The sequence below is a fragment of the Salmo salar genome, chromosome ssa29, assembly GCF_905237065.1.
Source record: "Salmo salar chromosome ssa29, Ssal_v3.1, whole genome shotgun sequence".
NCBI lineage: Eukaryota > Metazoa > Chordata > Actinopteri > Salmoniformes > Salmonidae > Salmo > Salmo salar.
The window spans coordinates 21502861-21524348 of NC_059470.1; the positions used below are offsets into that span (position 1 = coordinate 21502861).

At 41.5% G+C, this 21488-nt stretch overlaps 1 protein-coding gene across 6 annotated transcripts in view; it reads right to left on the reverse strand.

Moving 5' to 3' along the window:
- LOC106590345 (lethal(3)malignant brain tumor-like protein 4) overlaps window positions 1-21488 on the reverse strand; it is a 142592-nt gene that overhangs the window by 91083 nt on the left and 30021 nt on the right. For all 6 annotated transcript variants that reach the window (XM_014181266.2, XM_014181265.2, XM_045710681.1 and 3 more), the window contains 6 exons: window positions 17569-17720; window positions 14936-15012; window positions 10330-10415; window positions 9539-9649; window positions 5591-5705; window positions 1530-1641 (listed from right to left, as the gene is read on the reverse strand). In XM_014181266.2, coding sequence (XP_014036741.2) covers window positions 1530-1641; window positions 5591-5705; window positions 9539-9649; window positions 10330-10415; window positions 14936-15012; window positions 17569-17720 — 653 coding nt within the window. The remainder of the gene's footprint in view (window positions 1-1529; window positions 1642-5590; window positions 5706-9538; window positions 9650-10329; window positions 10416-14935; window positions 15013-17568; window positions 17721-21488) is intronic.

A 21488-nucleotide genomic window follows, 5' to 3' on the forward strand; every position in this document is an offset into this window, starting at 1 on the left:
AGACACGTTTCTAGAGAGTTTTTCTTTTGCTGCAGTAACAGGGCTTAAAGCATGGTACTATGGTTGTGGAGGACTGTCACTGAATGTCTTTCCGTTTCTTGATCAGGAGGATCCGACAGTAGGCTGTGGAGAGGGGTGTGCGGGGGGGGGGGGGATATGCACACTCCACTCTCATTCCATTCAGTGTTGATTATATCCTTGGAAAAGGTGAGGCACAAAAATAGCAGAGGGCGAGTTGAATCCTCAGACAGACGCTCAGGGAGACAGAGAGAGGGAAAGAGGAAAAGGGGGAGAGAGGGAGAGAGGGGTGAATGGAAGGACTACTACTACCACTGTCGTATAGTATTGACTACTACATTATAAAAACAGAGAGAGATCTACAATTTGTTAATTGAAAAAGTCAACTTTGACACCTGGCATTGTCAAAATATACCACGACTAAAATTAATATTAGTCGGCAAGATTCCGAATTTTCTCACCTAAAGTGCCATATATTCAAAGACACATCCTCTTCCATAATCAAAAACGGAGAATTTCCACCAAGCACTCTGCAAAGCGGTGTGTTTTTGTAAAACAAATGGGTTAGAGAGGGCCAATACCCCAGTGGTATGACAGCCGGTGATAGACTGTGCACTGCTTTGTCAGTCAGTCAGTCAGTCAGTCAGTCAGTCAGTCAGTCAGTCAGTCAGTCAGTCAGTCAGTCAGTCAGTCAGAGTCTTGGCAGGGAGAAGAGCATGGAGCAGGCCTGCAAGCTGCAGGGTTAACTTCTCTAGGCTGCTCGTATCTGAGCTCCATGAGTGAACATGGTCCAGGAGTGCATGTCCTCCATCATCCCTTTTTCTCCTCTCCTTTGTGGAGGCACCTCTGGCTCCCTTAGGTGAAAAGCTTAGAACCTGGCTGGTTGCAGCCCTTTCTCCCCCCACAGAGAAGCCCAGGTCAGCTAGCCTAGAGCTAGATGCTAACGCTAGCAAGGATTCGTGCTCCAATGAGCTATCGCTGGATGTTAATGCTAGCAACACTCTCTCACTGTTGTTGCATGGAGCCAACCAACAGGCCATGCAATGCTGCAGTTACAGCAGCATATATATATTACCCACAGACAATGGCATCCACATCTCACCTTGCCAAAGCCAGCTGTTGGTGGATAATACCTTAATTTGTGTTATTAGTCCTTCCTGATCTGGGTGTCAATGGGCGGCACACACAAAGCAAATTGAGCAAACAAAATATGCCTCTAAACAATGGTGACATGCTATCAGAAAAGCCAACCTGGGGATAGGTCTGGCACAGAAACAATTCTTAGCCGCTACCCTCTATGCACTTGTAGGGATTGGAAAGGATGTGTTTGATTTGATGGGTATAAGCAACATGGTCAACGTGCTACCAAGCCTATCAGAGAGCAAGGTGGAACTACTACCATACTGCTGATACCTTTCTAATCCCTTCAGATCTACAAGGTTTAGGGGCTTGGGGATTCTTCTGGACCGGCAGATATTGTCAGACAATGTAGTCATCAATAGGTGTCTTACCTGTGGTGTCCTGTGTATTTGGCTCCTTTGATGTGGCCCACGCCCCTGCAGCCCGGAGTGGGGCACACTCCCTGGGTCACGGAGCTCTTAAGGTCAGAAGGTCCTGCGTGTGCTGGATGGGGATGACAACCAACAAACCAATCACAAGGTATGCTTGAGGCTGGAAAGAAAGAGTTTGAAGATAACGCTTGCTTTTCATTGGTTGATTTAGTCAACAGGCAAGTAGGTAAAATTGGGTCAGCATATGCATTCAGTGTATATTAACTACATTCAGTGCCTTTGGAAAGTATTCAGACCACTTCATTTTTTCAAAATTCTGTTACATTACAGCCTTATTCTAAAATGAATTAAATAGTTTTTTCTCCTCAATCTACACACAATACCCCATACTGACAAAGCAAAAACAGGTTTTTAGAAATGTTCGCAAATGCAATAAATATAAAAAACTTTATTTCACATTTACGTAAGTATTCAGACCTTTTACTCAGTACTTTGTTGTAGCACCTTTGGCAGCGATTACAGTATCGAGTCTTATTGGGTATGATGCTACAAGCTTGGCACACCTGTATTTAGGGAGCTTCTCCCATTCTTCTCTGCAGATCCTCTCAAGCTCTGTCAGGGTGGATGGGGAGTGTTGCTGCACAGCTATTTTCAGGTCTCTCCAGAGATGTTCGATCGGGTTCAAGTCTGGGCTCTTGCTGAGCCACTCGAGGACATTCAGAGACTTGTCCCGAAGCCACTACTGTGTTATCTTGGCTGTGTGCTTCGGGTCGTTATCCTGTTGGAAGGTGAACCTTCGCCCCAGTCTGAGGTCCTGAGCGCTCTGGAACAGGTTTTCATCAAGGATCTCTCTGTACTTTGCTCTGTTCATCTTTGCCTCGATCCCGACTAATCTCCCAGCCCCTGCTGCTGAAAAACATCCCCACAGCATGATGCTGCCACCACCATACTTCACCGTAGGGATGGTACCAGGTTCCCTCCAGACGTGACACTTGGCATTCAGGCCAAAGAGTTATTGGTTTCATCAGACCAGAGAACCTTGTTTCTCATGGTCTGACAGTCTTAAGTAGCCTTTTGGCAAACTCCAAGCTGGCTGTCATGTGCCTTTTACTGAAGAGTGGCTTCCGTCTGGCCAATCTACAATAAAGGCCTTATTGGTGGAGTGCTGCAGAGATGGTTGTCCTTCTGGAAGTTTGACCAAGAACCAAGGCCCTTCTCCTCCGAGTGCTCAGTTTGGCTGGGCGGCCAGCTCTAAGAAGAGTCTTGGTGGTTCCAAACTTCTTCCATTTAAGAATGATGAAGGCCAATGTGTTCTTGGGGACCTTCAATGCTGCAGAAATGTTTTGTTACCCTTCCCCAGTTCTGTGCGTCGAAACAATTCTGTCTCTGAGCTCTACGGACAATTCCTTCAACCTCATAGCTTGGTTTTTGCTCTGACATGCACTGTTAACAGTGGGACCTTATATAGACAGGTGTGTGCCTTTCCAAATCATGCCCAATCAATTTAATTTACCACAGGTGGACTCAAATCAAGTTGTAGAAACATCAAGGATGATCAATCGAAACAGGATGCACCTGTTTTCACTTTGTCATTATGGGTTAGTGTGTGTAGATTGCTGATGAATTCTTTTTTATTTAATCCATTTTAGAATAAGGCTGTAATGTAACAAAATGTAGAACAAGTCAAAGGGTCTGAATACTTTCCGAAGGCACTGTACATGCCATAAACCTGACTTGAATTCCATAAATTGTCATTCATTGTAACTTCATTTCAGATGGATACTCATCATGCAAGGGTTTTCACTGTTGGATAACTTAAACCCATGTTATAGCCTATATAACCTCATCGCCTATAACATGGGTTTTAGTTATCCAACTGTGCAAACCCATGTGTTATGAGTATCTATTTGAAATTAAGTTACAATGAATGAGACCTTACAGAGCATTAGCTGGGGTAGACCAATACGTTTTCGAGTGTCAGGGTAGACAAATAGCCCTTATGGTTCTGCTTATGTGTTAGATTAAGACATCTAGACCAACATCAAACATTTCTCTTGCCATAATATATCAAGCAGACAAGCTTCTAAGACAAACCAAATAAGATATATAGAATTCAAATCAGGTTTATGGCCTGTATTGCCGGTGCCAAGACAAAACTCTCTCGCGCGCACCCACACACACACACACGTGAGCACACACACCTCATTCGTCGTCCCAAATGTGTTTACCAAAATGGGAAATTGAAAAGATTTATTCCACCAGTCTCTGAAGGAGACAAGTCCTCCACTTGGAATAAGATTAGAGTTGTGTTTTTTTTTTTTTCTAACATGATTTCTATTGCAGCCATTTATATTGTATCCCTAAATCACTGTGGAACTGTCAATGGTAATATATCAAGAAAAACAATCAAAGCCAACATCGAACACGAAGAAAAATGGAAGGCATTCTTCAAAGGTCAAGAGATTAGTCTGTGCAGACAAAAATACTTTTGTTGATTTCTCGCACTGTGCCAATTTGTCAATCCCAACGACTACTTTGCTATACATTTAAGTATCTGTCCAGTGTTCCAGATTTTGAAATGAAATACAATATGAATTAAATAGATGTCCTTCCAAAAAATTATCATTTCGGATGTTATAAAAAGTATATTTCCCTGTGCCCCTTATTTGCATGTTCGGAAACAAAAGAGTGGTTTGGGTGTATACTGGTACATTTGTTTTTTACTGATTTGACTGCTCAGCCAATGAGACATGTATACACTTGGATATTCACATTAGGTCCCACATGGGGGCACTGGGGCAGACTGCCCGAGCCTGTCTGCACCAAGTCAAATAGTATGGATGGATTCAGAATATGGAAAAGCACAATGGAACTACTAGGGCACGTCACTATAACAGCAATAAATGCAGGCTGATTATTTCACAAGTGTGAGTCATTTCTGTTCTTTACTTCACTGTCACTATATTGCTGATTTTTTTGTTGTTAGCTACGTAACTAGCTAGTCATGAAGCTAGCTAGCTACTACTATCTATATCAGTCAACAACAGCTAACACAACAGCGAAGTTCTCTTGACATAAAACTTTTAGCTACAAACCACAGGGTTTAAAATAAAATGGAATGGCAAGATGGTTGTTGTGTGAAAGATCTGCTTTGATTTGCTTTCTTAGCCAACGATTGCTACCATTAGCATGCTAGGTAACATGCTAGGCATGCTAACCTTAGATAACTGCTTCTAAACAGCCAGCAGGCCAACTTTTACAAACCACAACTTGAAATAGAAGTGACTGGCGAGATAGTTGTTGCATAGGCTTTGTCCTTTTTGCCAAGACCAGCTGTGGATTGCTTGGCTTGCTTGCTAGCTAGCTAGCTAGCTTGCCTGTGTGCAGTGAGCACATGTCTCCCCTAGTCTCGAGAAAGATCCTTCTCCCCACCAGAGAATTTGAAAAAAATGAAAAAGTTGCTGGATTAGTCACACACGGGCCTGTCTCTGCCAAAGATAATGATGTCATTATCCAAGCAAATTTCAAGTGGGTTTTTTTTACGTTTTGAGATAAACGTTTGAGGTGTGTTTTTTTCTCCAATTTATGCTTTGGCCAGAAATATGATTATAAGACGAGTGAGATTTTCACTGGAAACTTACTTTAAAGTTGTTTTTAGGGCAGGGATACTGTGCTATTGGCTGTGGAGTTGTGGTTAGGATTTAAAGCGCAGTACAAAGCCTTGTGTCATAGAAAAGACTTTGCAACCATACATCAGATAGCTGTGCTCTAATGTCAGTGAGATTCACCTCTGAAAGGGACAAAATCAATAGTGGGGATTTAATGGATGGAGAGGTCCTTGAGAAGCATGGACGAGTGCATTGATTTGTGTGTACATGTGAGCGTTGAGTTGGAATGGTTAGCGAAGAGCACACACACACACACACACACACACACACACACACACACACACACACACACACACACACACACACACACACACACACACACACACACACACACACACACACACACACACACACACACACACACACACACACACACAGGGGTGGTGAACTCACAGAGGGGTGGTTCCAGGGGATGACCTGTCCGGGCACACCAGCCCACAGGGTGAAGGTCCGGCAGGTCAGAGTCCACCCAGAAGTCAAACTTCTCATGCCAGCCGTCAAAACGGATCTGAGTAATACAGAGAGAGAGAGAGAGCGAGAGAGCGCAAGACAGCCACATTAGTACTAAAAATAATATCTGACATTCGTAAAGGGCCTTTCACTTTACAGAATAATCTCAAAGTATTGTACAGAAAATAAAAAATTTAAACCAAATAGAAAAACGTATTATAATGGACAATTAAACAAGCCAACATACACAAAGAACACAGCTGACGCTACAGGAGACAAGGACACCATAGAGCACAGCTATCAACAGAAAGCCTTCCTAAAGACAGAGCGCTGTAATCATGTTTAAAAATGCTCTTTCGATCGTATAAAGAGACGGTAAAAAAACGTTCTGAGACACCAGGATTAACGATAATAGACCTAGTTCCAAATCTACAGTTGTTTCTGCTCCTAGTAGAGCACTGTTTGAAACTTGATTATTTGTTTTTATTTCACCTTTATTTAAACAGGTAGGCCAGTTGAGAACAAGTTCTCATTTACAACTGCGACCTGGCCAAGAAAAAGCAAAGCAGTGCGACAAAAACAACAGAGTTACACATGGGATAAACAAACGTACAGTCAATAACACAACAGATAAATCTGTATACAGTGTGTGCAAATGAAGTAAGGATGTAAGACAATAAATAGGCCAATAGTGGCGAAGTAATTACAATTTAGCAATTTACAGTGGAGTGATCTATGTGCAGATGAGGATGTGCAAGTAGAAATACTGGTGTGCAAAAGAGCAGAAAAACAAAAGAAATATGGGGATGAGGTAGGTAGTTGGTTGGATGGGCTATTTACAGATGGGCTGTGTACAGCTGCAGTCATCGGTAAGCTGCTCTGACAGCTGACGCTTAAAGTTAGAGAGGGAGATATAAGTCTCTAACTTCAGTGATTTTTGTAATTCGTTCCAGTCATTGGCGGCAGAGAACTGGAAGGAAAGGTGGCCAAAGGAGGTGTTGGCTTTGGGGATGACCAGTGAAATATACCTGCTGGAGCGCGTGCTACGGGTGGGTGTTGCTATGGTGACCAGTGAGCTGAGATAAGGCAGAGTTTTACCTAGCAAAGACTTACAGATGACCTGGAGCCTGTGGGTTTGGCGACGAATATGTAGCGAGGACCAGCCAACGAGAGCATACAGGTCGCAGTGGTGGGTGGTATATGGGGTTTTGGTTACAAAACGGATGGCACTGTGATAGACTGCATCCAATTTGCTGAGTCGAGTGTTGGAGGCTACTTTTTAAATGACATCGCCGAAGTCAAGGATCGGTAGGATAGTCAGTTGTACGAGGGTTGGTTTGGCAGCATGAGTGAAGGAGGCTTTGTCACGAAATAGGAAGCCGATTCTAGATTTAACTTTGGATTGGAGATAATTAATGTGAGTCTGGAAGGAGAGTTTACAGTCTAGCCAGACACCTAGGATTTTATAGTTGTCCACATATTCTAAGTCAGAACCGTCCAGAGTAGTGATGCTAGTCGGGCGAGCGGGTGTGGGCAGCGATCAGTTGAAGAGCATGCATTTCGTTTAACTTGCATTTAAGAACAGTTGGAGGCCACAGAAGGAGTGTTGTATGGCGTTGAAGCTTGTTTGGAGGTTTGTTAACACTGGCCTACACACAATATCACTGGCCAACACACAATATCCCAAAATGTCAAAGTGGAATTATGTTTTTCGATTTTTTTTTAAAGCTGAAATGTTTTGAGTCAATAAGTACTCAATCCCTTTGTTATGGCATGCGTAAATAAGTTCAGGAGTAAAAATGTGCTTAACAAGTCACATAATAAGTTGCATAGACTCACTCTTTGTGCAATAATAGTGTTTAACATGATTTTTGAATGACTACCTCATCTCTGTATCCCACACATACAATTATGTTAGGTCCCTCGGTCGAGCAGTGAATTTCAAACATGGATTCAACCACAAAGACCAGGGAGGTTTTCCAATGCCTCGCAAAGGGCACCTATTGGTTGATGGGTAAAAATAAAAAAACATTGAATATCCCTTTGAGCATGGTGAAGTTATTGTTTACACTTTGGATGGTGTATCAATACACCCAATCACTACAAAGATACAGCCGTCCTTCCTAACTCAGTTGTCGGAGAGGAAGAAAACCGCTCATGGATTTCATTATGAGGCCAATGATGACTTTAAAACATTTACAGAGTTTAATGGCTGTGGTATGAGAAAATCTGAGGGTGGACCAACAACATTATAGTTACGCCACAATATTAACTTAATTGACAGAGTGAAAAGAAGGAAGCCTGTTCAGAATAAAAATATTCTAAAAACATACATCCTGTTTGCAACAAGGCACTAAAGTATTACTGCAAAAAAATGTGGCAAAGCAATTCACTTTGTGTCCTGAATACAAAGAGTTATGTTTGGGGCAAATCCAATACAACACATTGCTGAGTATGACTCCATTTTTTGAAGCATAATGGTGGCTGCATCATGTTAAAATTATGTTTGTAATCGTTAAGGACTGGGGAGTTTTTCAGGATAAAAAAGAAACGGAATGGAGCTAAGCACAAGCAAATTCCCAGAGGAAAACCTGCTTCAGTCTGCTTTACACCAGACACTGGGAGATTAATTCACCTTTCAATAACCTAAAACACAAGGCCAAATCTACACTGCTTACCAAGAAGACAGTGAATGTTCCTGAGTGGCCCAGTTAAGTTTTGACTTAAATCTGCTGGAAAATCTATGGCAAGATGTGAAAATGGTTGTCTTTCAATGATCAACAACCAAATTTGACAGTGCTTAAAGAATAAATGGCCAAATGTTGCACAATCCAGGTGGGGAAAGCTCTTAGAGACTTACCCTGAAAGACTCACAGCTGTAATCACTGCCAAAGGTGATTCTAACATGTATTGACGTCGGGGGTTGAATACTAATCTAATCAAGATATAGTGTTGTTTTTCATTAATACTTTACAAATGTTAGACTATTTTGTCTAGATCGTTGACAAAAAATGACAAATACATTTGAATCCCACTTTGTAACACAAAATGTGGAAAAAGTCAAGGGGTGTGAATACATTCTGAAGGCACTGTATAACCTGCTTTGACCCATGCTAAAGCCATGGTGGGTTAATGGCGCCTGCCTGATCACGTAATCATGAATTAATCAGTGGATTCCTCCTCTACTGACTGAGCAGTGTGACGTGATAGGACAAAAATGGTGAGAAATGAGGCACTCCGCTCTGTCAATTATGACCTGCATGCACACACGCATACACACATCATGCATGCGCAAACATATAGGCATGCAGTACACACACACACGTGCACACACACACTCACACACTACAACCTATCAAGTCTCAGCACAAGGCTTGTTAGTGGTTTAACAAGAGCAGCACCACCAAGTGGTTTCTGCAGACTGCCAGCCTGCTCATTTCACAGAAACGCTGCTGTCCCAATCACCAAAACTCCCATGTCACTCCAGCAGGCCTCCTCACCCTGACTACCACCCCCCTCACTTCTTTCCACATGCACAACCTCCTCGCATCCCCTGCCTCACTCTTTCCCTTGTTCACCCTAAAAAGCTCTTACTCTCGTTCTCATTTCATCTATCACTCATTTCCTCACCCCTCACTCCATTGTTCTCTCTAACCCCACCCCTTCACCGGGAAGGAGCGTTGGGTCAGTCACCGAAAGGTTGCTGGATCGAATCCCGAGCTGACAAGGTAAAAATCTGTTGTGCTGCACCTGAGCAAGGCAGTTAACCCAGTGTTCCCCGGGCGCCGATGACGTGGAAGTCGATTAAGGCAGCCCCCCACCCCTCTCTGATTCAGAAGACACATTTCAGTTGTACAACTGACTAGGTATCCCCCTTTCCTTTCCCCTCACCTTGACCCTGTAGTCCTCAGTGTCTGCGATGGTGGCCACGCGGACCAGCATAGGGTTCCTCCTGTCCACCGCCTCCAGCTTCATGTTCACCTGGAAACTGTGAGGGGCTCTCTGTGACAGGGGAGCGAGGAGGAAGAGAGGGGGTGGAGAGAGAGAAAGGGCGTTAGAGATGGCAGTCAAGCCTGTCGAGACTCCCAAAAAGCCCCATGCACTTCCCAACCAAAAGAGAGGGAGAGAGAAAGAAGACAGGAGATGACATGAGAAGGAGAGAGAGAGAGAAAGAGCGAGGAAGGGAGGAGGCGGAAGACAGGACACTGTACACATCTCTGAGAGAGAAGAGCAGAACATGCAGAGTGGAGGAGAGCAGAGGAGAGGACAGGCCCTGTCAGCCAGAAACTCAGCCAGAGGAAAGGATTTGAGGGTGTGAAATTGTGCTGTGCAGATGTCACAGGGGGAGAGGAGGCTGACAGTGGAGTTCTTTAGGGGAAAGAAACGTTTTGAAACAGAAGTTTCTGAATGAGAAAGACAGGTCTGGGAAAGAGACAAACTAATGTCAAACTGAGAAAAACATGACTTATGTCATTATTGTGAAAAAGAACTGAACCACAACAGTTATTAAACTGCCTTCAATTTCAATTGTTCGTAGTTATTTTTAGACAATAAAAGTAATCATTATGAAACACTAAATCAGCCGTTAGATTGCAGCAGAGGCTGGGAATAACAATGGTGCTGTGCAACACACACAGTTGGCTGATACAAGGCTAGCCTGCTGTTCCATGCCTATTGCTTACCATACAGAAAGCCTGGCTTGGAACTGCCGTGGAACCATTGTCTTGTAAGTACTCCTCCCACAGGAAATGTTCTGGATTGGGGTGTCCTTGAACACAATCCAAAACACAAATCGAATTAATCACACACTTGCAAGCTAGCGCACACACATGCACATGCAACAACTTCAAACTGTGACTGTTAACGGCTGTGACAATTTCATCAACAGAAAAATGTGCTTGAAAATTTGAACGCGACACACACACAGATGGGTGCAACATATGCAGGGGACCAAATGTACACATATCGCCTGGTTGCGGAGATAATTATGGTTAGCTATTGGAGATTGAGTTGTGGAGGCTCCAATTAGTAAGTGATTGGCTCTACATGACACTGCCTCAGTAGTTTTTGTTGAACTAATATAGAAGAGAGGAAAATGACTGTACAGAAATAACGCACTCCAGTCCCAAGTCAGAGAGTAGTCAGAGGGAGTTAGAGGCCTTGGGCATTTGAGCCAATCGCAAATGGTTCAATAATAAACTTGAATGGCTACTTGGGAACTGTTCATATATTGTGTCTTTATGATGAAACTCAAATTTGAAACTAGATTTCATTCCAGTAAAACATCCAAGACAAAACTCATTTGTGCATCTCAATAGGCTAAAGTGGCTCCTTCTCACAATATGGCAGATGCTTCAGCCACACATTTAATGTTTTATACATTTCTTATGTTAGACAAAATATGTTCTGTGCATAGAGGCAGCTGGGAGTAGTGGTAGTAAATATGTTGGTAAAGTGCCTATAGATGCATCTATTTCAAAGTAATGAGAACTTTCACCTTCCCAGATTCTCAGGGAAACAAAGCTAGGTGAAAGCTATGATCCCTTATTGATGTCACTTGTTAAATCCACTTCAAATCAGTGTAAATGAAGGGGAGGAGACAGGTTAAAGGATTTTTAAGCCTTGAGACAATTGAGACATGGATTGTGTATGTGTGCCATTCAAATCGGTGAATGGGCAAGACAAAAGATGAATATGCCTTTGAACGGGACATGGTAGTAGGTGCCAAGTGCATCGGTCTGTGTCAAGAATGCAACGCTGCTGGGTTTTTCACACTCAACAGTTAAATGTGTGTATCAAGAATGGTCCACCGCCCAAAGGACATCCAGACATCTTGACACAACTGTGGGAGTCAACATGGGTCAGCATCCCTGTGGAACGCTTTCGACACCTTGTAGAGTCCATGCCTCGACGAATTGAGTCTGTTCTGAGGGCAAAAGGGGGTGCACGCAACTCAATATTTGGAAGGTGTTCCTAATGTTTGGTATACTCAGTGTATAACATAATATAAGTAAGTATACCAGAGCAGCAGTTGTTCACTTGATCTCAAAATACTTGAGGAAAAGGATGTGACATCATACTGCACATGACAGCAATGATGAGTCCATATTAAGTTAAAGCAAGGGATGTGGTTTCTACACATTCACTTTATATTGATGTTTGATGCAATCAGTTTGTTTACGTACAACATATATTTTACAAGAAAAAAAAAACATTCGGTCCAAAAAGACAGATACCATCATGTTGGTGTTCACTAACGCCAGCCAGGCAAGCGCCTGCATTTCAAGCTCTATCTCCAATTACCTCATACTGTATGCACCACTGTAACGGCTTTAGCTGAGCTAAGGTCTATCTGGTCTGATAGGAGTTTGGCGAGAGAGAGACAGCGAGAGTGTAAACTTATTCCAAATGGTCAATTAAATGCTCTCTGCACCAGACAAGGATCAAGGAGATACAATAATGTTTTACTCAACAGCTGTGATAACAGCTCTCTCTCTCTCAACAGCCCCGCGTCACACTCGCTTTAAAGCACAAAAATGAAACCTTCCGTTTTATGACATACAGATCACAGGAGAACGTTAGCCAAATGGCACAACCGAGCACCTCTGCATATTGGAGAACAGGAGAACGAGCGAGGGAACGGGAGTGAGCCTAGAGGGTTTTGATATCCTCAAAAGCTTCTGACCTGGATTCCTCACCATTGGGTGAGTTTCACTGTACAGCTCCCTGTATGTAATTTCTACCCCATTACCATGACCTAAGCCGTACTTAATGTTGAGTCAGACAACACAATTACGACTGGGTGGAGGGGTTCAGTAGTGGCCCAATACAGCAACAATATTTATGTAATGTTTATGTCGGAAACACAAAGTGAAATCCGAGACAACTCCTGTTGCCTAGTCCCATTGAACGTTACACCGACAGACCCACCAACTTTACTTTATCATCGTAGCAACTGACTGCAGATCAGAGACTTTTAAATGATTGACAGAATCAGGACTGATGGAGTGCTGATCTGAGATCCTTGATTTTATGTAAGTCAAGAGAGAAATCTTAGAGCTGGACTGTCAAAGCTGTCAACGGATCAACCGTTCCATATGATGAAACTAAAGCAGAGCTCTGGGGCATGATGTAGCCTACAGTAACATCTACTGCGGAGGAGGAGGTGGAGGTGAATGCTGACAGGTGTGGTAAACACTACATCTGCTAATGTCTGGATTAAAACACAAGCTACACTTTGAATGGAAATGCTATTGACAACTAAGTCATTGTGTTAACATTTTACATTATCTGATATTACCACTTTCTTCTGCGCTGTCATGGTACAGTTGAAGTCAGAAGTTTACATACACTTAGGTTGGAGTCATTAAAACTCGTTTTTCAAACACTCCACAAATTTCTTGTTAACAAAATATAGTTTTGGCAAGTCGGTTTGGACATCTACTTTGTGCATGACAAGTAATTTTTCCAACAATTGTTTACAGAAAGATTTTCACTTATAATTCGCTGTATCACAATTCCAGTGGGTCAGAAGTTTATATACACTAAGTTGACTGTGCCTTTAAACAGCTTGGAAAATTCCAGAAAATTATGTCATGGCTTTAGAAGCTTCTGTTAGGCTGATTGACATCATTTGAGTCAATTGGAGGTGTACCTGTGGATGTATTTCAAGGCCTTCCTTCAAACTCAGTGCCTCTTTGCTTGACATCATGGGGAAATCAAAAGAAATCAGCCAAGACCTCAGAAAGAAATTGTAGATTTTAACAAGTCTGGTTCATCCTCGGGTGCAATTTCCAAATGTATGCAAGTATAAACACCATGGGACCACGCAGCCGTCATACTGCTCAGGAAGGAGACGCGTTCTGTCTCCTAGAGATGAACGTACTTTGGTGCAAAAAGTGCAAATCAATCCCAGAACAACAGCAAAGGACCTTGTGAAGATGCTGGAGGAAACAGGTACAAAAGTATCTATATCCACAGTAAAACGAGTCCTATATTGACATAACCTGAAAGACCGCACAGCAAGGAAGAAGCCACTGCTCCAAAACCGCCATAAAAAGCCAGACTACAGTTTGCAACTGCACACGGGGACAAAGATCGTCGTTTTTGGAGAAATGTCCTCTGGTCTGATGAAACAAAAATAGAACTGTTTGGCCATAATGACCATCGTTATGTTTGGAGGAAAAAGGGGGAGGCTTGCAAGCCTAAGAACACCAGATGGCTTCATGAGGAAGGAAAATTATGTGGCTATATTGAAGCAACATCTCAAGACATCAGTCAGGAAGTTAAAGCTTAGTCGCAAATGGGTCTTCCAAATGGACAATGACCCCAAGCATACTTCCAAAGTTGTCGCAAAATGGCTTAAGGACAACAAAGTCAAGGTATTGGAGTGGCCATCACAACACCCTGACCTCAATCCTATAGAAAATGTGTGGGCAGAACTGAAAAGGCGTGTGCGAGCAAGGAGGCCTACAAACCTGACTCAGTTACACCAGCTCTGTCAGGAGGAATGGGCCACAATTCACCCAACGTATTGTGGGAAGCTTGTGTTAAGCTAGCCGAAACGATTAACCCAAGTTAAACAATTAAAAGGCAATACTACCAAATACTAATTGAGTGTATGTAAACTTCTGACCCACTGGGAATGTGATGAAAGAAATAAAAGTTGAAATAAATTATTCTCTCTACTATTATTCTGACATTTCACAGTCTTAAAATAAAGTGGTGATTCTAACTGACCTAAGACAGGGAATTTTTACAAGGATTAAATGTCAGGAATTGTGAAAAACAGAGTTTAAATGTATTTGGCTAAGGTGTATGTAAACTTCCAACTTCAACTGTATATAAACAAAAACAATTGTCAAATAATAGCTAAAGTTTAGATTTTTGTTATGCATTGAAAGGCATGCATTACTATAGAACAGCTGTGATGAAGTCTCATTCAGGATGATGCACGTGTCATACTGTACAACGAAATTAATGTCCTACTGATGTCCTATCTCCATACAATATGAGTTATGATTCTTTCAAAGGTCTTTAAAAAGTGTGCGGTGGAAGGGGGCAATTTACCAGCAAATTAGAGGGGAAATTAAATGAATAACTTGATTTTACATGGAAGATGAAGGGGGATTTATGATAAAGGTTCATATCTTTGTACTAATATGGGGACTAAAGTGGGGAATAGCCAAACATGGCTGAAGTGGGGAGGAGCCAAGGTCATTTTAGCAGACACTATTCAAACAGCATCCTCAATGACAGTGTACTGTGTGTGCTGGGCTAGATACCCACCCTGAGGTGCAGTGAGAGGTCGTCCGTGGTCCTGGCACCAGCCCACTGGGTGGATGTGAGGGCTGCTGGCGTCACACCTAAAACACACACACTACACTTTACCATAGCATAGTGTACATCATCTTCCTACACACACACTTCCTCATCTACACACCCATACTTCATCTACACACACACGTACAATTTGATTTCAATCCTCCTGAGGTAAGACATTACAACAACATCTAAATGCAATTTACATGTACAATACCCGGTTTGTGACCGGGAGAATATTGCAATTTCACTTATTGTACAGGCCGGCTAGATTAAGATGTACCTACAAACACAACCAATCAGACAACACAATAGGAATTCCATTAATCTTCTGTGTGCTTTGAAATGACACAGCAGCTGTGTAATTTCGCAGAATAGCCAATCATGGGGCTTGCCATGTCCCTTGGGCCATGGTGTTTGACCAACAATTCCACACATTCTCCCTGGTGAGCCAGTGGAGTGTCTGAGAGAATGCAATTGTGTGCAAGGTGTGCGTGCGAGTTTGTGAACATGTGAGCATGCAAGTGTGTTTGCGCCTGTGTGTAAGAGACACTGTGAGTGTACATGTTGAGTGTGTGCATGTGTGTGTGAATGTAATGAACTGTGGGGAACCATGATTTCTGCATGTCTTTGTAGGCAGTTAGGAGGCTAGGAAGCTAGGAGCTTCTCCTACTGGAAAATCTCGGTATGACACAGGGAAAGAGGAAAAATACAGGATAAAATGAAAAATAAAATACCTCAGCCAGGCAACTCGAGAACAAACGTTTGTCTTTTCCCAGAGACGACTGTCAGTTCTCCTCTTCAACCATTACATCATATCTAATTACACAGCTTCTATTCTTTTCCCACATCAAGCTTTTCACTGGATGAATTGGGCCATGCGTCACATGCTATGTAATCAATCAAACTCCTCTTAGCAATTAGCTGGTAAACTGTCACTGATTCACTGACGACAGAACTTCAGAGAGATCTTACATTGAAGATGATACATGTACACACACAAAGATCATGCACACACAGGTGCACATACGTGCGTACCCAGCCACACACACACACACTCTTCTGTCACTCTATAAGGTAACAAAGCTAATTATACACAATATAATATAAAGTTGAATGAGACATGCACTACAGCTACAAAACAACAATAAGGTGTAACCTATCAGTTACTGACAGCAAACATCAGTAAACAAATGTTGATCACGTCTCCTCTGGCTAGAACTTAGAAAACACCTTAACCTCTGATCTGATTTTGACAAATTCCTTCATTTAACATTCAAAGTAGCAACAAGATACCCAAAATGTAATGCTAGACAGACACTTCCTTTTCAAACTTTGAGAAGACAGAACCAGTTCCGCTGAAGTTTGAGAAGACAGAACCAGTTCCGCTGAAGTTTGCTTCAGTTATATCAAAAATAGTGTCTCATAACATAGTCTGAGAAGTTCAACTGAAATGATGACCAATTATACACACACACTTTTCCATTTTCTCATCAACTTCTAACTCACAAAAAGCTGAATTTAAAAGAATAAAAACAGTTTTAACCCTTTACACTCGTGCACGTGTTGAAATTGGCAGATTTGGGCATTGATAAGCGCCTAAATTGGAACACAGTGACTGAACAGTAACATGCTACAAATGACGTCAGAGCTCAGGGAAATGCTATAAACTAAGAGGACTCGATTAATTATGAAAGCTGACACTTGGAGGATTTTAGTAAATACTGCTTTGATGTCATACAAGCAAGCCAAATGTGCACTTCACATTTCCATATCATAAAACTCACGTCATATACATTGGCAATGTTTATGATCACTATGTTTGATGTAGTCACAATATGACATGGCCGCATACCCTGGGTTGTTCTGAACAGAATGAGACCGTTTGTCTATTGTGAAGAAAATTCACTGCGGAAAATGCACCTGAATGCACTCATGACTCCTTTCTATGCGCACCAAAATTACGATCCGTTTCTCTGAATTGCCTTGTGAAAACCTAACACTGTAAGATCCTATTTTATAATTTAGTTAGTCATGTAGGTAATAGAACAAGCTTTTAAAAAATGGCCAGTTTTTGGATTGCGTAAACAACAACAGTAATTGTGTGATGGCAGGGACGGAGGGTTGTGTTCCACTCTAGTACTTCTACTGTAATAGAGGTTATAAAAATGTTTAGGTCCTTATACTTGAAGACTTTTTTTTGAGTCATAAGAAATTCCTTGAAATAACTTAGGAACTGTGCACACTTTGGAGAGGTGTGTGGCCACTTGAAGATACCAGTTAGTCTTCTCACTCAAACCTTTTTGTCTTATGTTGCACCTACCCCAACATTTTCCAGGAATGTTCTTATGTTACTGAATGTATCCAGAGTATTTTCAGATTTCGTTATCAACAAATGTAAAATCCACATAAAATCAACAGTGTCATGTTTGGATTCAGTCTTGTGTCCCCCTAATCTCCAAACTGTTCCCTTTTAAATGCTTCCATGCTTATGCATATGTATTTCTTATTTCTTCTGTAAGAAACATTTAAATGTAGCCCTATCCTTATAGGCCAATTTCCACAAGTGTAAAGGGTTAACTAAATTGTAAATGTCTCACCAGTAGTCGTAGGTGTCGTCCCAGTTGTCAAAGTGAACCAGGAAGTGATTGTCCACGATGTCGGCCACCGAGGCCACACAAACCAAGCATGGGTTCTTTCTGTCCACTGCCTCCAGTTTCATGCCCACCTGAAACTTAGAGGTGCTCGTAGTCTGTTGACACAGAGAGACAAATCACAAAGGGCTTCATACTTTCTGACTTTAAACTTAAAAGAAGAAATCATGCATTCATGTCAATGGAGGATTTAAGTAAATATTGACATACCGTAGCATACACAGATTCTATCCTTAAACACATGAATTTCACCCGTGATAACATGGTTTAATTTAAAGCAACATTTGATAACTTGAAACTACACGGGACAATATTTGAGCACTTCACATGAAAACAATTTAAGCACATGTGAAAACCCAGGTGTCAAATGTAATTGAGAATATTTTACTTTTACTGCAGGTTTCGTCTAGTTCCCGGTTTTTACAGAGACGTCCCCATGACACTTTTAGGACATTCTTAGAATGCTGTGTCATGCTCCCCTGGAGGTTTTTGTGTAAATACAGCCAATCTACAATAAGTTACTGTATTTTTACAGCAAAATTAAGGTGTTAATATTAAAAAGATAAGTAAGACAGTAAAACCTCACTTGGGATTTGAACTCACAACTTCTTGGTTGCTAATGTAGCTTCCTGAAGTTCCTGATGTGCCACCAGGTCTATGGGTATAATGGAGATTGTCTATACAGTTCCCTCAGAAAGTATTCACATCCCTTTAATTTTTCCAAATGGTGTTGTGTTACAGCCTGAATTTAATATTTATAAAATGTTGATTGTGTATAGTTGAAGTCAGAAGTTTACATACACCTTAGCCAAATGGATTTAAACTCAGTTTTTCACAATTCCTGACATTTAATAGTAAAAACTCCCTGTCTTAGGTCAGTTAGGATCACCACTTTATTTTCAGAATGTGAAATGTCAAAATAATAGTAGAGAGAATGATGCATTTCAGCTTATTTCTTTCATTCCCAGTGGGTCAGAAGTTTACATAAACTCAATTAGTATTTGGTAGCATTGCCTTTAAATTGTTTAACTTGGGTCAAATGTTTTGCGTAGCCTTCCACAAGCTTCCCACAATCGAATAGTGCATTTCAAGCACAGATTCAACCACAAAGAGCATGGAGGTTTTTCAATGCCTCGCAAAGAAGGGCACCAATTGGTAGATGGGCAAAAAAAAACAGATGTTAAAAATATGCCTTTGAGCATGGAGAAGTTATTAATTAGGCTTTGGATAGTGTATCAATACACCCAGTCACTACAAAAATAAAGGCATCTTTCCTAACTCAGTTGCCAGAGAGGAAGGAAACCGCTCAGGGATTTCACCATGAGGCCAATGGTGACTTTAAAACCGTTAGAGTTTAATGGCTGTGATATGAGAAAACTGAGGATGTATCAACATTGTAGTTACCCCACAAAACTAACCTAAATGACAGACTGAAAAGAAGGAAGCCTGTACAGAATAAAAATGTTCCAAAACATGGATCCTGTTTGCAACAAGGCACTTCATTAATACTGAACAAAAAAGTCTAAGAAATTAACTTTCTGTCCTGAATAGAAGTGTTATGTTTAGGGCAAATCCAACACATCACTGAGTATCACTCTTCATATAAGCATGGTGGTGGCTGCATCATGTTATGGTTATGCTTGTAATCGTTAAGGACTGGGGAGTTTTTCATGATAAAAAAAAATAATAAAAATCAGCTGAATGGAGCTAAGCACAAGGAAAATCAAAGAGGAAAACCTGGTTCAGTCTGCTTGTACAATCCAGGTGTGCAAAGCTGTTAGAGACTTACTCCAAAAGACTCACAGCTGTTATCGCCGCCAAAGGTGCTTCTACAAAGTATTGACTCAGGGGTGTGAATACATCTAAATGAGATATTTCCGTATTTCATTTTCAATAATTTAGCAAATATTTCTAAAAACATGTTTTCACTTTGTCATTATGGGGTATAGCGTGCAGATGGGTGAGAAAAAACATTTAATCAATTTTAAATTCAGGCTTTAACAACAAAACGTGGAATAAGTCAAGGGATATGAATACGGCACTAGTTGAATACGGCACTAGATATGAATAAGGCACTAGTTGCAAGAATACATTTTTGCACTTTGCCTAAATTATATACAACAACTTGAAGGTGTTATTTCATTACTATGACAGTATGCTGCTGTATTCTGATTTCAAATAGTGTAAAACATCTTGTATCATTTTGTACTGTGACCACACTTGAGCTTTAAAAGGGATCCTTCGGGATTTTGGCAATGATTGCATTTTTATGCCTCGGTGTCCAGTACCAAGGAAGTTAGAGGTAGTTTCACGAGCCAATGCTAGCTAGCGTTAGTGTAATGACTGCTAGCAGATACCCATAGAATTCCAGTCATTGTGTTAATGCAAGTCAGCAATTGTGCTAGCGCTAGTTAGTAACTTCCTTCAAACTGCACGCAGAGACATAAAAATGGTAACCACGAGTTGATCTGACTCTGGGGAAGTAAATAAAGTGCCAAAATCCCAAAGTATTCCTTTAACTGGGATTTTAATGGTCGGACATAACCTGAAATGTCCCGCTACAGTATGTCCTGCTACGACACCAGGTCTGTGAACATAAGAGATCTGGCCACAGACTTATTGGCAATAATACATTCATGCCCTTTGCTAAAAACTTCCCAGAATCAAATAAATAATTGTCCATTTATCACCACAAACGTAACTTCAACGTAAAACTAGCAGTGCTCAAGGACACTTGACAGAGTATACATGGATGCTTTGGTAATTTGAACTTGCAACCTCTTGTTTGAGTGGATCAATGTTTCTTCATAGTTATTGCTAGGAACATGTATTAACACACTATAAGGTTATGATTGGGTTACAGTGTTGTTCTCTGGGGTACAAAAAAGTCTAAGGTACACTTCACAGGCACACATATGAACTCAATTGGTATAGTTCGGTACCTTGTAGGTATAATGTGACATTTTCCTACCCAATATTTCTAATATAAAAGGTACAATCATCACTGCGCTTTGATAAGTAGGGGCAATGTACTGGTGGGGCTCATTAGCATATTTTGTGGCGTGGTCAAATTCATACCAATACCAGTCAAAAGTTTGGACACACCTACTCATTCAAGGGTTTTTCTTTATTTTAACTATGTTCTACATTGTAGAATAATAGTGAAGAAATCAAAACTGAAATAACACATATGGAATCATGTAGTAACCAAACAAAAGTGTTTACAGTAGCCAGCCTTTGCCTTGATGAGAGCTTTGCACATTCTCTCAACCAGCTTCATGAGGAATGTTTTTCCAACAGTCTTGAAGGAGTTCCCACATTAGCTAAGCACTTGTTGGCTGCTTTTCCTTCACTCTGCAGTTCAACTCATCCCAAACCATCTCAATTTGGTTGAGGTCAGATGATTGTGGAGGCCAGGTCATCTGATGCAGCACTCCATCACTCTCCTTCTTGGTCAAATAGCCCTTACACCGCCTGGAGGTGTGTTGGGTCATTGTCCTGTTGAAAAACAAATTATAGTCCCACTAAGCACAAACCAGATGGGATGGTGTATCGTTGCAGAATGCTGTGGTAGCCATGCTGGTTAACTGTGCCTTGAATTCTAAATAAATCCCTGACAGTGTCACCAGCAAAGTACCCCCACATCATCACACCTCCTCCTCCATGCTTCACGGTGTGAACCACACATGCGGAGATCATCCGTTCACCTACTCTGCGTCTCACAAAGACACGGCGATTGGAACCAAAATCTCAAATGTGGACTCATCAGACCAAAGGACATATTTTCACCGGTCTAATGTCCATTGCTCGTGTTTCTTGGCCAAAGTAAGTCTCTTCTTCTTTTGTGGCCTTTAGTAGTGGTTTCT